General features: G+C 44.0%; 1 protein-coding gene across 1 annotated transcript in view; it reads left to right on the top strand.

The window, feature by feature from the left end:
• Positions 1-17,294, top strand: part of LOC310862535 (cadherin-22-like) — a gene marked incomplete at both ends in the record, with an annotated part of 133,421 nt that overhangs the window by 23,218 nt on the left and 92,909 nt on the right. The window contains one exon of the mRNA XM_083770479.1: positions 13,146-13,265. Within this exon, the coding sequence (XP_083626605.1) occupies positions 13,146-13,265 (120 nt within the window). The remainder of the gene's footprint in view (positions 1-13,145; positions 13,266-17,294) is intronic.

Here is a 17,294-nt window from a genome sequence, read left to right as displayed (position 1 = left end):
GTTCACTGACTGTGTGTGCGGCTGTGCGCTGCCTGCGAGAGTCTTTTTTTTCTTCCTTTTCTGATGGTACGTTCACTGCGCCTCGGAAACACAGGAAAGGGTGAAATTTACCATGAAAAAAACGGTGCAACCATGGATTTTACCGATGCAAGCACTCCGCGAACGATGCATCGAGATTTCACCCGTCAATTGTATCCGATACACAGTGAATGAACCGATGGACTCGCATCGCGCACGTCTGTATCGATGTATCGATACGTATCGATTATTTTCCACATGCCTAATATAGACCTCTTTGATAAATGGTTTCTCACTTCAAAACTGTGGGGGTCATCATGTTTCTCGTTATGGTTCGCCAACCTCTTTATTTTCCAAATAAAACGCCACCGTAATGTAAATCACCTGCCATGTTAAAAGCTGTCCATTTGCTGATGGAGAGGCACAGGTCTGTCCATTTAGGATGAGGATGGCTTTTACTTTTCAAATTCCTCTAATGTAGTGAAGCCCTGTGGCCCACTGAATGGTTGAATAGTATTCATGGAGTCCACTTAGACTCTGGAGTCCACTTAGACACAAACACTTAGTTTGTAAAGGCCAAACACAATATGAGGTGGAACAGCTAAAAGGCCTGGGTGGGGCTGTGTGGCTCGGGATGTGAGAACATGATTTACCTTTGAAAGTAGTACACAGAAGATGAGAAAACACTGTACTACCTGAAGAAGCACTGCATTATATATGACACTTTGCTTTCATTGTGATGGCTAGATGAGGTTTTTTAGGTCGTGTGCTTGCCTGCGTGTGTGTGTGTGTGTGTGTTTATTTATAGCAATGCAATGTATGTACAAATCTATCGGCATCTGCCATGGGAAGACTCTCCGTTTCGTGGACGGCCACCTTCCCCGGCACTGCCGGGGAACGTGCACTCCACTGCCACTCGCTTCAGCGGCAGTGCGTTGGTCTGACATGCGTTGCGTCGTGCTTACGGTTAGGGTGACAGACTGATTCCACCGAGAATCTATTTTTCTGAGTGTCCGTGGGCGTTACGCAGCCTTCGCCTCGCCTTCAGAGGACAAAAAGAATAACATAACATTAAAAAACTGTACTTTTTAAATTTGGCTCATTCTCATAAACATTGCATATGTTTGAACAGCTACTGTAACTCTGCCCGACTCCCTATAACAAATAAACAGAGTGTACATGATGTCATACTGTAAGTTCCATTTCCATATCGTTTTATAAAAAAATAATAACTAATATTGTTTTTTTAGAGTTTATGAACTGTATATCAAAAGTTGTCCCATATCTGATGCCCTACCTTTAAATAGAGCTACAATTATTGATTATTCTATCGATAACTGTGTCAATGCATTGAATTATGGAGATTCAATGGGATATTGAATATAAAATAATATTTATCAAAGCACTTAAACCCTATTTTAGTGTTATGCGGATCTGCTATTTTCACTGTTTGAAAGGTTTTATTTTCCCAAAATGGGGATTGATTATTAATTAATTATTAAGTAGCATTATGGCTCGATCGATCGAATGCACTATAAAAGCACAATTGCCATTAATCAACGGCAATGGCGGCAAGTGTAGTGTCAAAAAATAGGCTTCAATTGACCTAGATGTACGGCAATGGTGCCGAGAGTATTAATTGGCTATCAAATTAAAATGGTTTGGCAGGCAGTCACTGTGGACTTCCTGTCCACCACTCCAAAGGTCAGGAGACAGAGAAGAAGAGAGGAGAGGGATTGATGGATAGGGGACTGCGTAGAATCATGGCGAGGCAAAACGTTTCCACCAAGCTGGTCCTGTGATTGATGCCGTGTTTTGTTAGACAGGACTTGGGTGCCATGAGTGACAACCTCTAACCGATGCAGGTCACTTTGGCTTACAAGGCATAGCGTCCTCAGGCGAGCAGATGGACAATTTAGCGATCTTTAATCTGGCTGTGATCACGATCTACTCACAGAATAAACAAAGAATTCCATAGCGTGGTGTCGAGTGGCATTGGAAGAAAGAAAGGAAGAAAGCAAGCAGCCAGTATATCATGTGGGCTTATTATCACTTATTTACTATAATGTGTCACTTTGGGTGGTTACATTTGTTTGATTATTTATTACTTTTGATCCATGTGCATTTCTATCAATACTTGACTTCAAATGTCATTGTAAAACTGCCTATAGGGCGGCTACGCTAAGTGCTACCAGAGATCCTCCCAAATGAAGCAAATATGGAGAACGCTATACGGTACAATGAAAAATCAAGGTTATTGTAATTGACTGAAAGTCAGAATGACACGTAAAATGGGAAAAAACAGACCACATCCACAAGCTGTAGCCGTAAAGGGAACGCACCGTGAAAAGCTATTAAAAGCATTGATTTTATCACATGACCCACATTTCCAAAACAGTTTTCCCTGAGAATGCTGCATCTGCAGACTCATGCGTGATAGACTAACCCTCGTTCAGAAACTATCCTATCTTACACCAGGCGCAAAATGGCACACGGCAAAAATGTCACTACAGTTTACAGTAGTGACAAGTACTTATAATTTTAACGCCCCCATTCTCAGTAAATTGCCCACAATTTAAAGCGTGCAATGTTAAGTTCACCTCTCACAACGCACTCTGCTTATAATCAAAACTCATCCAAATGTTCAGGGCGTAACATTCAACACATTACTCACGTTAAACATTGCAGATGCAATTGCTGTGAGACTCATCATGATAATGAGATACCAGTTCAAATGTATCTGCTGGTTGGTGTGTGTCTTTCAGCACCATGGAGGAGGAGAGATAGAGAGGCAGGGTATTTATTTCAATAAGTACACTTTATTGCTGATAGAAAACACGTTCAAAGGAAAATCCATTCGACTATGAAATCTGTTCAAGGACCTCTCATCTTTAAAGAATTTTGTGAACATATGCCCTTCTTGTTTTCTTTATCTGCCTGCCTCTGAGCAACAGAGCATACAGCAGTATAAGGGCCATCCACACCAAGAACATTAACTATAATGATAACTATAAATATTGGACAAGTCATCAATATCCATGTTGAGGCTCCGACACAGCCAGTGGTTACAGAATGTTAGTTCACATCATCATCATTATAGTTAGTGTCATAATTATTTATTCTTGGTGTGAATTAATTACCATGCAGTATAGCTGAGCATGTACATTAACGTTTAAATGTCAAGATATCAGAGATGTTTCTTGGACATAAATTTCAGACACACTACAGGAATTAATATTAGCGCATCTGAACTGAAATCCTGTAATATTCCCAGCATAGCCGTGGTCCACCTCCTGTTTCCACTTTGTTTTTGATGAGCAGAGAGCTTGTGTTTTGTCTCACAGTCACCGCTACCTCCTCGCACGTCTGATTCACCTCCTGTTTGATGGATACCTGCTGCTCCCATAGATGGCTTTCACCATGTGCATGAGCAGCAGCACCCATTTCCTTAGCAGAAAACTGGCCGCGTCTCCTCCAACCTGCTTAAATAGCATTGTGCAGGTGCACCTGGCTAAAGGGAATAGGAGACACTCCCATGATTAATTTAGAAACTAAACATGACCCCTTTGCACCCAGATTATATACCATTAAACTAGCATAACTGGAGTTGGACACGACCATTTGCACTTGCTCCATGCGATTTAGGCCTTGTAGTTCACCAGGCAGTTTAACTAGGGCCATGTCTTTAGACCTTGTAGTTCACCAGGCATTTTAACTGGGGCCATGTGCTTTAGACCTTGCATTTCAATTTTCACCAGGCAGTTTAACTAGGGCCATGTCTTTAGACCTATCAGTTCACCAGGCCGTTTAGGGCCATGTCTTTATAAGATGATTTAAATGAGACGGCATCATGCATGGATGGAATTTAGACAATACCAAATCCAGGGTATGTCTGTCTGTCTGTCTGTCTGTCTGTCTTTCTGCTTTCTCCCTACTCCCCCCCTCCCCCTCCCAGCACTTTTTTCCCCTTATTACTCTAAACTATTACACAGAAAACGTGTTTCTCCCATTTTGCCATTTTTTCCCTGTGAGAAGTATTGCATCCCGCTCTCTCTCTCTCTCTCTCTCTAGCCAAATTCCAATACCCCAAATCTCGGCCACTCGCTCACTCACACTCGCTCACTCCAGCATGGTGGTGTTACGGTGAAATTGGTGACCTGCTGAAATATGTGAAAATCTTGCAGACATCACATAATGTCAGTGTCCGAATGAAAATCGTTGCAGTTTGTTCATTAGCAAAGTTCAACCTAGCGGTATTCAGGCCACATATTTAAAGACCTCCATGTAGTTGTGTAAAGTCCACAAGATGGTAACATATTTCGGCAGGTCACCAATTTCACCATACTTTGCCATGCTGTAGTGACCGAGTGGGAGTGAGCGAGTGGCTGAGATTTTGCGTATTGGAATTTGGCTTCTCTCTCTCTCTCTCTCTCTCTCTCTCTCTCTCTCTCTCTCTCTCTCTCTCTCTCTCTCTGAGTGAAGGCACAGGATGTTACAAATTGCTGAAGTCACCATTTGGACAGCCAACAGTACTAACCATAGGTGAGACATGACTGTGGAGCAGTGGGATCACAGGAGAGGGGAATGTGACATGGCAGGTGCATCATATCATACAATCAATACATGCTGCCAACCATCTATATTTATGTGACCAGGAACATCTACCGTTATGCACTCCACAAGGGTGTCGGACATAATTGATTCTGACACAGCCGAGATGCGTGCGTGCGTGCGTGCGATAGAATCCGATAAAAGACACAAGTTAGTGGCTGATACAGACTTAATTTGTGCTCTCTGTCAGGGTCGGTGGGAGATATGCCTAAATCCTTGTATAACTCCCCTAGCGAGGACCTTTGCAAGCAGGCCATTGGCTTTCATGACATGGCAGGTTTCTCACTCTCTCACCCTCTTCAGCCTGATATAATCCATCATTTGATGGTGTCCCACTCTGAAAGTAGCTGATCTACAAGCTCATTGTGACGTATAGATCACATAGAGATATAGATGTTCGGTGCGACACCATCTTACGATTGAGTTTAAATTAAGCTGTCCCTCTCTCTGTCTGCCACATGCCCCCAGCCCCCGCTCTCTCTCTCTCTCTCTCTCTCTCTCTCTCTCTCTCTCTCTCTCTCTCTCTCTCTCTCTCTCTCTCTCTCTCTCTCTCTCTCTCTCTCTCTCTCTCTGTGCATTTATGTGGATGTTATAGGAATGAATCACGTTGGAAGTAGTGAAGAAATAACTTTTCATGTGAAAACACCTCAGCTTTTATGTCTTTACTAAATGATCCATAATGCGGGCGGGGAGCACTCAGTCCTGCAGATTAAGGCGGGAGGAAGCCGGAGAGAAAGTCACCAGCGCAGCCGTTATGCCCCCTCCGTCAGAGCCAGTGTCGCCACCGCGCCAGTCGAGATGGGCACAAATCTCTTTTACGAGGCTGCCTCTTAAATAGCTGTCAGTCTAGTGTCTTCACACGTGGTGCACTCCTGTGGCTCGCCTATCGGTAATTGAACCATCTCCCCCAGAGTGCTGAAATGGTGAGGGGAAGCCATTCTAACCGCCTGTGTTGATACCATTAAACAGAACTCATGCATAAATCCAAGTCGGTAGGGGCCGATATAAAGCTATCACTGTCCTCCCTCGAAGGAAAATCTTCCTCACTTTATTTCACAGGAGATGGCCCCCAAAATTAGATTTTAATTAAAATCCATATGTGTTTATTTCCTCCTAATCCAATGCATTGGTATTCTGTGTTTGTCTTAAGGTGTGATCGATTGAAATTATACATTACCCAAACATTGGAAAGAAACCAATACCTTGGAAAGAGCGACCTTATTCCAACTCATAAACCAGTGTAGGGTTACTTGTTTAAGCAATAAGCCACGAGACGTCTCAGGTTACCGGGTATTTTACACTGGCTGGGGGCGTAGGCAGACTCAACGCGCAGCGGAGGGTCTTCTACCCTCCCAGCCAGTGTAAAATACCTGGTAAGCTGGGGCCTCGAGTGGCTTATTGCTTTTCTAAAACGGTTACAAACATATAGCAATATTAACCTAATAAAACTATTAAATTCACAAAAGTAGCTACGCTTTGCGCCACCAGAGCGAGCGAGCCAGAGCCACAACACTTCCTTGTTTTGCTCGGCAAGTAGCCTATGTGACGGGAGAATAGTGCTTGATGTATTTACGGGGCTGCCTGGAGCCACACATTCACAGTCATATGAGCCGGGCGGTGCTTAGACGCCTGCACGGCATGTGTTGGTAAAGCAATCAAGCCCTCCCCTTCCCCAGTTCAGCTACAAGGCTGCAGGATGATACAAAGTGATTGAAGGAGTGGGTTATCGGTGAAATTTACACCGGTCACGTGACGGTAACCAGCCAATCAGAATGAAGTATTGGGACTACCCGTTTTAGAAACATGGTTTGTAACCCCTTCTGTGTTATCATTAGTAGCTTGTTCACGCCTCAGTCAGGCCTTTTAATGACAGGAATTGATCATTATAACTGGCAACAATAGCACAACAACAACAACAACAACAACAACAACCAACAATAGCAATACTAAGGTTGGGCGATATGCACTTTTTTTTCAACCACCCATCGTGACCAATATTCGCCGATTAACGATGTATTCGTGTCATAAAAGTAAAGTGAGAACAGCTCACTGCAGGTCGCAAAAAAGCCAGATCTACAAGCTCTCAAGGTGCCGCGTCCTGCCTGTTTTTGCAGCTCCGTTCGCTAGGCGTTAGAGCTTGTAGATCAGTCTGTTTCTGCAGACTGCAGCGCAGCTGCGCAGCCAGGGTAACTTGCTCCCTTGTCTCCCCGCACCGGCGGTCCGTCGGAGGCTCGGAGCGGAGCCCACAAGTTGCTGTGGCCGGGCTGCTGCTGATCTACAAGCTCTCAAGGCATCGCGTCCTGCCTGTTTTTGCAGTGCCGTTCGCTACGCGCTGAGAGCTTGTAGATCTGTCTATTTTTGCAGCGCTGGTGTCGGTGTTCGTTCACGTTGTCAATAAAAATAACTTAGATTACAGGCGGAGATGAAGTTCAATCAGTGGGTTGCAGCACCAGTAGGGGCTACACGCTAAGCTAAGTGCTAAGCTAACGAATGATCCCCGAGCCTATACACTAACACTAGTAGACAGTTTTTATCCCCCCCCCCCCCCCCCCCCCCCCGACTTCACGGGTGAGGCATTGGGATTGTGATGAGACACGAGACAGCAGTGTGCATTCTGTTGTGACTGTATATTATTAAACTGCATGGGTCTGGACTCCGGAGCTTAAACAACATGTAGGCTACAGCCTCCCTCAGCTCCCAGGCTCCCAGCCTTTACTCTGGCTGGCGGCTGCCGCAAGTGCCGTGCCCCGGTGCCCGATGCTGCTGAGTGCGGGGACTGTTGGGGGATACATTAGAACGGGAGGAGGAGATTTCCACCCGGCCGCTGTTACTACTTTGCTGGGCCAAATTGATTCACATGTTGCTCACACTTTACAGGTTAATTGGGCTAAATCGTCCTGAGAAATCGCCTAATAAAAATATTCGGCGATTGGATTTGTATATTCGCGATTGACGATGTATTCGTATCGTCACCCAACCCTAAGCAATACTATAACATGGTCTGTAATGAACACATTGTTCTCCCTGTTATTGAATCCTATTGAAATAGCTATAAAGCCATATCCACTTCTACATTAAGCCTGTTGGGCAGTATGCAGATGCCTGTGAGCTCAGCAGCCCCATGATCTAGGCTTCAAGGGTTATATGCAACGAACGCCAGGGCTCCACTGGGCGCGTCTCCGTCAGCGTCAGGAATGTGCCCTTTTAATCAATGGAGGGTGGCTCCACTGCCCGTGTTGCGACGCGTCTCCGTCACCATAAAATGTAACAGGTTCGTTTTTTGACGCACGCACGCGTGACGCAACGCGCCCAAACACGCCCAGTGGAGCCCTGGCGTTACTTGGCAGACTGAAGAGACAACTTTAACTGAAGCAGGTGCAGTAACAGAAGAGAACACTAATGACAGAATTGGAGCTTCAGAGTTTTAATTGCCAGGCGAACATAATTAGCTTTGACTGTTTGAACAGGGAACAGCTTGGTTATATAGGGAGTGAGATTGGGGACATGGATGTCCAATTTGGGTCCCACTTCAGACACCTAATAGAGATGGACACAGACATCATGTTGAGTCAGTACCAGCATGCATGCTGCTGCTGCCCCGTCATGAGAGACAGTGACAACAACTGTGATTCCCAAGTGGAAAACTTTATTTTAGGGATGCAAGACAAATACATAAAGGCCTTGGTTTTCACCTGCATATGCAATAGAGCTGATCACAACATTGCAGACATTATTGTACTTTGAGCTTTCTCAATGTAGTGACAAGAAACGAAACAATTATTCATATAAACTAGACCGGTGCCCTTCCTGACTACGCAAGTCAGGAACACTTTTGGGAAAGTTGGGAGCAATACAAGTTGGGAATGCATGCCACACCAGGTTATGCAATACCCAATGTGTAGTTAGAACACCCCCAGTGCAGTACCCAGAGTTACCAGAGTACTAATAACGTTAGATAGTACAATCAATGTCTTATTTTATTTATACACATGCACCGACCTAGTTGGGAATGCATGATATAGTTTCATGTCAGGTAGTGGTACTTAGTATTAGTAATGCATGCTATAGTTTAATGTCAGGTAGCAGTACTTAGTATTAGTAATGCATGCTATACTGTAGCTTCATGCCAGGTAGTGGTACTTAGTATTAGTAATGCATGCTATACTGTAGCTTCATGTCAGGTAGTGGTACTTAGTATTAGTAATACATGCTATACTGTAGCTTCATGTCAGGTAGTGGTACTTAGTATTAGTAATGTATGCTATACTGTAGCTTCATGTCAGGTAGTGGTACTTAGTATTAGTAATGCATGCTATACTGTAGCTTCATGTCAGGTAGTGGTACTTAGTATTAGTAATACATGCTATACTGTAGCTTCATGCCAGGTAGTGGTACTTAGTATTAGTAATACATGCTATACTGTAGCTTCATGCCAGGTAGTGGTACTTAGTATTAGTAATGTATGCTATACTGTAGCTTCATGTCAGGTAGTGGTACTTAGTATTAGTAATACATGCTATACTGTAGCTTCATGTCAGGTAGTGGTACTTAGTATTAGTAATACATGCTATACTGTAGCTTCATGCCAGGTAGTGGTACTTAGTATTAGTAATACATGCTATACTGTAGCTTCATGTCAGGTAGTGGTACTTAGTATTAGTAATTTGATGAATTGGGGGTGCTCAGGTGGAGCAGGGGGCCCACCACGCTGCATCTAAACTTACGGGCTGGAGCGGCACCTGTCAGCACTGGCACAATGCTATCAACCCTTATTACATGGCTTGGTTGAATGCTTGATTCTGATTGGTCAATCATCAAATTCATCAGTCTGTTATTTCTGGATAACAGACTGCTCCGCTCTATAACAGACCGATGCCTATAGTAATCAAACCCTCGGCGCACCTACTGTGCGCTGCTGATTTACTGCTGTTTCCAACATGACAGCCATTTAAACACACACACAATGTCATTTTCAGCTAAACATTGCTCTCAAAAATGTTTGAGAAAACGTACCCGAAAAGTACCCAAAAATGGATTATTTTTGATCAACTCACTGTTTTCCGACTGTGCTGCAGCTGGGCAGACGCCGCCTTATGGGAATACTTTCATCATCAAGCAATGAAATACGAGTCATTTTGAGTCAATTTATTTATGTATATGTATTAAGTAGCCGTCTAATAAGCGGGATAATGTATGGCTGAGTGGTCATTGTTTATATATAAATCACCTTCAGTCAGTGATTTATCTATAACAAATGACCCCTCAGCCATACATTATTTATCACATAATCACCAGTAGGTTACTCATCAAGACCTTGCAATGGAGCCGGCAGGCTCTACTGGCTGTGATTAGGAAACACAAAGTGAAATTACTGCTGCCGAAGCGAGAACATTGTGAAGCTGCACTATAGGCTACAACAACTTTTCTTTATGTTTACTTAAATATGGCCGGTTAAGACTGAGTTTATGGTTAGGTTAGGTTTAGGGTTAGTAATAGTCGGACAACACGACCAACACCACGTCGGACAATGGCTGACAAAAACAACAACGTCTCCGCTCCAGTAGAGCCTACTGGCTTCATTAGGCCTATATGGTAGTGATAAGTAACGCACTTGTTGACAACACACTTGAATCCGCTAACTGGCACAGTGGCAGGAAATTGTGAATTTGACTAAGACAGTGGTGTCCCAGTGGGGTTTCCTCACTGGTAGGTGAGCCAGTAGTGTACAACAGCAGTGGCAACACAAATGTGTGGGGAGGGTTAATTAGCATAATGAGCACAAAAAACAAATGGCTACTCTCAATTTTCAAAGAATGAAAGAAAAAAGTAATTTGAGGAATTGAGAAAAAAGTGTGTTCAAGAAGAGGCACAGAGGAAAACATGTTTGTTTATATGCTGCTTTACACCATTACGGCAAAGTTTCTGCCGTGCCTGCTGTGTCATCTCAGAACAATTTACCATGCTCTTTATCTTGATTTACTGTAGAGAGAGAAAATATGTTAATAATGAGAAATGTTCTTCATTAGACGCCTTTTTTCCCTTCGTTTTTCTTATTTTTTGCAGTACAGTTTGCGTTACATTTTGTCAAGTCAGTAACTTCAATCCCTATACTTGCTAAAACGTTTGGGAACCACTCCTGTAGAGATCGGTCACCAGTAGGATCTGAGAGCTGCCAACTCGTAACGACTTCTCCTAATGAAACAGAAGCCAACCAGAGCGAGTAATGACCCAGGCAGCAAACTCCCTGCTTCCCTTCCCTTTTAATATAAACACAATAAAGTAGCATTTGCATTTATATAGTTCCTCCAAGCTGCCAGCTAGGACCCAGAAACAGCTGAGTGTCGAGCTGATTGTTATACCTGGGGAAAATTAAGATAAGAGAATAATCCCAAGGATGGAAATGGCTTTGCTGGACACACAGAGACAACCAGGTAGACATAATTAGCAAAGGCAGGGGTTCTGTCTGTCGCCAGTAATGAAACTGCCTTGTGCCTATATGGCTTTCTGTTTTCAACATGAGAAAGGACTGTATCCCATTGATCTAAGGATCAGGCAGACATGGGCCAATTGCATATGCTGGAGAAATAATAATGAGTGAATTATGTTACTGTACTGTTTGAGCATGCATTAAGAACCACAAGTGCCACAATTTTTGTATTTTTCCAGTTTTTCATGTGTCTATGAGGTGACAGTACTTCATTAGACACCCTGGAGTTGTTTCCATGTGCAATGGTGTAGTAACTTTGTATTTAGGGTTTCTTTCTGGAGGCTGAACCCTTGACAGTCAAACGGGCCAATGAAATAAACGGTAATATAGTGACATCACACTATCAGCCCCTCCCCTAGCCCCTCCCCTTTATCATACAACTACAGCTGTGGGTGTGGCTTCAGTTCAGGTGGATCACCACCCACCTGGCAAACCAGGCATTGTTAATGAACCGGTGGGCGTGCCCACATAAAAACAACATTTTAACAAATACTGTACACTTTTTTGAAAACATTATACCTCCTTATATACCAATAAGACCTGATGATCATCTTTAACTACACAAGGTTGCTCATACTGTAATATTTGCGACTTTACGACTGCTGTGGCTGAGTATCATAGCCTCACATGTGTACACATACTCTCTATGCCCTAGACTCTATAGGGCATGAGCATATGTTGCCATAGTTGGTACTAGCCGTGTTTGCATGCAGGCCTTCCAGCTTCCAGCAAAAAGAGAGGGAATGCAATCATAGGGCTGCTGCTGTTGGTGACAGCAGCAGGATAGTGATCTGGGCTGCCTGTGGTAATGGCCCCGTGGCTTTAATGATAATCCACTGTTCTGTTTTACCCCCCCCCCCCCCCCCCCCCCCTCCCCCTTGGGAGCGCCAATGGATGACAGGAAACAAACAGCGCTCTGACACCTCCCGCTAATTAGCATCATTAGCATACGGCCATTATGTGGCTGGACAGTAGCATGACAGGGCTCTGAGAGAGGCTACAGCTGTGACCTTTAGTGGACAACACCAGCTGTCAGTAATTACCTATGGACTTTGCCAGGGGAATGGAGACAGACTCCTCGTCCTTGAGGAGTCATGGCTGCCTATGCCAGGATTCTCTGTGCCTTTTCTTTTCTCGTTTTTTTTTGTCCTTCCGCCCTTTTAATATAAGGTGTTTTTATTTATAGGGAGGGAAACAGCTCAGCCACTAAACGGCTATAGTCAGTGGTTGGTTCTTTTCCCAAAGCAGTTAGAGGAAGCTGTTGCCCATTAAGCTTTACGGGCTTTATCTGAGCTTTAACTAAAGCGTGTGACTAAATGTAAAGATGTGCTTGTTTGTTGGCTGCCAGAGGCTTGCACACAGCTGACGAATAATATAGAACAGTAAGTGTTTAATAAATGACTTTAAAGAATATTGTTGCTGTGCAAATCCAGATTTGAAAGGTTATTGTGGAAATTAAGCGTCAGCAATCGGCGATAATTGCTTGTTGTTGTGGATTTCATGCACTTTTATATTATATCAGACTTTGAAGATAGAGATGTTATATAACTTGAGGTTTCCTTTCATCTTCCGAGCACAGCTTGTGTGCCTGGGAGAGGCCGAGCAACCGTCTGCGCTGGTATTGTGGCAAGAGGTAATTTGAAATATCAAAAAAAGTATGTACATAGAGATTAATCGTTTCCCTGGCAGTTCCTCAATGCATTAACCTCATACTCTCTCTCTCTCTCTCTCTCTCTCTCTCTCTCTCTCTCTCTCTCTCTCTCTCTCTCTCTTACAGTAGGCATTCAGACACTCAGGAACATGCAGGGAACACACAGACACCTGCTTTGCTGTTGTACATAAACTATCCTCTCTCTCGCCCTGACTCTTTAAGATGTCATTGTCTGTCTGTGGCTTCCCAGGTGGCCTGGCTCTGAACTTCTCTTCATCTGAGCCTGTGTGTGTGTTCTCATTCTCTCTCTCTCTCTCTCTCTCTCTCTCTCTCTCTCTCTCTCTATCTCTCTCTCTCTCTCTCTCTCTCTCTGGATAGGAACATCCGTGATGAAGGTCATAGCGTCAGATGCAGATGACCTGACATATGGCAGCAGTGCCAGGGTGGTGTACAGCGTTCTGGATGGGGAGAAGTTCTTCTCTGTGGAGAAACACACTGGTAAGCTGCTTGATTCTCCATGTACATTCTCTCTCTCTCTCTCTAAGGACTACCCTAAATAATCCCCTGCTATCGAGGGCATCATAATTTTAGGTCAGACCCAATAAAAGCCTTGATGCCACGTATGAATCTGACAGGTTTCTTCAATTGCTTCTTGGAATAGTTTGTTTGGTATATTCATCTTTTATTCCAACTCGTAGCGACCAGCGAGACTAAAAACAAACGGGGGGATTTTTTTATCATCCGATCGAAACCACCTCCGAGGTGGAAAGCCTGGTGACGCGAGGTTAGACATAGGCGGCCGGGGACAACAGTTAGGCAGAGCTAAACAAGTTGCAGAAATGATCATTACACAGTCACGGATACAGCCTCCCCATTTATTCACAGGCATACAAATTAACCAACTTGCTCAAGGTGATTTTTGCACTATATAGCCGTAAGCAATATGTCCAATTACTTGTGTAATGTTGGTTTATTTTTACTATGTGCCCAAGGCACATAGTAAAAACGTTGGGACAGTTAAATCCCCAGAGGGTTATACGTTGAATATCCCCCAAGATGCAGATAGTGTCACTGTAGAGACGTGCGTCCCCAGTCAGCAGATATGGCTGAATTCCCTGCTGGTATTCTATTGGTGAGGCGGATGGCGGGGATAAGGCCTGAGCCAAGATCTCTCAGGCATAGCCCAGCGTTGGTGTTGCCTGCAAATGGCCCCGCGGGAGAAGCGCTAAACTTTTAATGATCCCTCTTTTTTTGGTCCCTGCCGCTTTGATTTGGTCGGCCCCGGTGCCGGGATGATAAATGGCTCTGCCTCGGCGGGGCTAGCCGGGAGACCAAGCTCCTAGTCTCACGACCTGCCGGTGCCCCTCTACCCCCCGCACGCGTGCACGCACACACACATGCACGCACACACACACACACAGTCTCGCACACACGCACGCACACACACACAGACACACACACACACACACACACACACACACACACACACGTTGTAGACGCAAAGGCCAGGCTACACAGTAAAATCCTCTCGTCGTTGAAATAAAAAAAAAGTTTAAGAATCGCTGTCTCTGTAAAGACATCTCTCATGTTGGATTGTTATGACAGTATTGAGGCGTCTCTCTTTGTGTCTTTCTCGGTAAAGAAAATCTCAGGTTATGATGTTATTGTGTATGAAGGCAACACCACTTCTCAGACCATGTGTTATTTTTCCAGAGACAGTAGGCTACAATGAATTGAACAAAAGCGAAACACTGCCATTCATGGTCGGCTGTGCATTCACAGACCAAGTTCTGTTGAGGAAACATTTCATGCTCACTTTTTTTCTTTCTTATGTAGCTTTTTTCGAGCTCCTAGGATTTTGGCGTTTTTTACGCTGGCTTCCCCCTGTGCCGTGTACGTACATGTTCATTTTCAGTCAGCATGGGAGACATATAATGAATATAAATCCTGTAATGGGATTTTACATTAAAATGTGTTGAATACAATCTTATTCAATGCAGGGAGTTAGGGTTGAGAGAGGGGGGGGGAATGCATCATAAATGCATCCCCTCTGGCTTCCTGTGGATGAAAGAGGACCATGTCATTTGCCTCCCTCCTTAGCTCCGCTGCTGCATGTACTTTTGGCTACTCGCATACAAACATGGCCCGGAGCTACTTGGGAGCCAAATGTGACTAGAATCACTGAGTTGTGTATTCAACACAATGTAAACCTCTGGGAGGGAGAGGAGCACAAGCCCAGGAAATGCAACAATAGATTTTGACATGTAAAATCCCAGGAGAGGGGCAGAATAGAAATAGTATTACCACGCATTGAAATGGCTAGCTTCTGTTGTTCCACCGCTGTAGGGCTGGCGGGTGGCAGTGTGTATGACTGTGTATTATTAATGCAGTGATATTATCATGCCATGTAAATCCACAGTAACCCTGTCGTCCGTATTTCAGTATTTTTCAGGCTAAAGTTCACGTTTCTTTTCTTGTCTTTTTTGTAACCAATTTTCACCCGGTTCCAATTACCTAAACTGCAAACCTGGGCATGACTCTCCCTTTGCCAACCTGGGGAGAGCCCCGATCTGAGCTCATGCTTCCTTCAATGCACGAGGGGTGAGCAGGCCGCTTTTCATTACCTAACAAGGGGGAATTTCCATGGTAGGAGATAGCTTGTGGAAGGAACATGTTATTACAACCAGTTCCTTTCCCCTCCATCAGGTGCCCCAGCTGACAAGGGGGGTGCAGTAGAGACCAGGAAGGATTACTGCATGTTTTTGTGAGGGTACCTACCTTAGGGGACACAGAGAAAACATGTAAACACAGCAAGGCCTTTCACCATCCCTATAGGCTATGGGCGCGGAGGAGAGAGCAAGTGTTTTGACAACTAAAAAGAATCATGTTTTAGTGTATCTCGCCAGTGTCTCTCGACAGAATGACGCAGGCACTCCTGCAAAAGTAATTACATTTTTAGCACTGCTTTGCTCTGGGGAGGAATATAATTTTGACTTTCGGGTCAAATTTTGTGTCAAACTAGAAACAGGATTGTGTTCAACCTAGACTATATAGACATCTAAATGTCTCAATAGAAGAGCAGGGGGACCAAATTCAACCAGCCCAATTGTATAGGTTATATTGTATTCACATATTCTACTATTGGATAAAATGCATTTCATTCACAAAAGAAGATTAGAGCTTACAATAGAGCTTAATGCCCTGATATTTTATGTTTATGTTTGAATTGCCTTGTTGCTGCAATGTGCTGCTATACAAACCTGCCTTGTCTGGCCTACAGAAATGAAAGTTGACATTACTTTTTTTAGGCCGTATTGTGAGGTCCCTTTTCGTTCAGTTCCGTTCCCACGGAAGGGGGACTACACAATTCTTTCTCCATAAAAGAGATTTATAGGTAGAAAGTCCAAATAAAATAGTTCTACTCGTGCCCTCCTGCAGTTTTTTTATAATCCGTGATCGAAGACGGGACTATTTCTTACAAGGCGTAATAATATGTGCAAGGGGAGTGGTGTGGTTTTGGTCACGTGGACCAATCGCGTAGCCGCTTTATTCCCTTGAGTATGTGCGTGACGTCATCGTATGCGGAAGAACTTTTTGTTGTCCATAGCAACCTAGCAACTCACTGTTGCGACGCTGTTTTCATTCACTCTAAACTGGGAAAATGGGAAAGAGCCGTTGTGCGATTGACTGTACAAACAGATTAAAAAAGAACTCGGGGCTATCCTTTTACAGACTGCCGAAATGTAAAGAAAAAATAAGTAAATGGATCGCTGCACTTCGCCGATGTAGTCATGTTTCAGGGCTACTGGATTTGCGGGTGCCACTTTCACTTTGTGTCAGGTATGTTGCTTTTTTTGTAAAACCATACGTTCAATGTAAAAGGGCCTTTTCACACAATGACCCGTTTTAAACGAACCTAACGGAGTTCTCTTCTTGTGGACCAAGAAGTGGATTAACATAGTCCGTTCCCCTGAAAGAGATCTGGTCAGGAGTAATTACTCATCAACATGTTACGTGAGTCCGTGGAAAGACTCGATGTTAATGTTCTTATTGATCAACACACCCTGCAGTTACTGAATGTTAAGTCTCCATGGTTTTCCTCAGAATATCGTATGACACTGATTTATATGACACATTAAGAGTCCACTGCAGTGGTTTAATATCAAACTTTTTTTTGTTTGTTTTTTTCAAGGACCCACATAACTTTTGATTGTTATTGCACAAATGGACTTACTCTGAGAGTGTACGAATGGAACCAAATGGACCCATAGTGTCAGAGTTACAGACCTGCATGTGTCCATTTGTACACTCAGGCTGTAAGGGTCCGTTTGGTTCCATCTCTCAGAGTTACAGACCTGTAAGGTCCATTTGGTTCCACTCTCACAGACCTGTAGGCTTAAGGCCTAAGAAGGGTCCATTTGGGGTCCAATGGGGTCCATTGGTTCCATTTGTACACTCAGTTACAGACATGCAGGCTAATCCTCTCTCACTCTAATGCCAGACTGGCATTAGAGTGAGACATTGGCA

Source organism: Protomyctophum parallelum, assembly GCF_964188405.1.
Source record: "Protomyctophum parallelum genome assembly, chromosome: 8".
Classification (NCBI taxonomy): Eukaryota; Metazoa; Chordata; class Actinopteri; order Myctophiformes; family Myctophidae; genus Protomyctophum; species Protomyctophum parallelum.
This window is presented reverse-complemented; position numbering and strand designations above follow the sequence as displayed.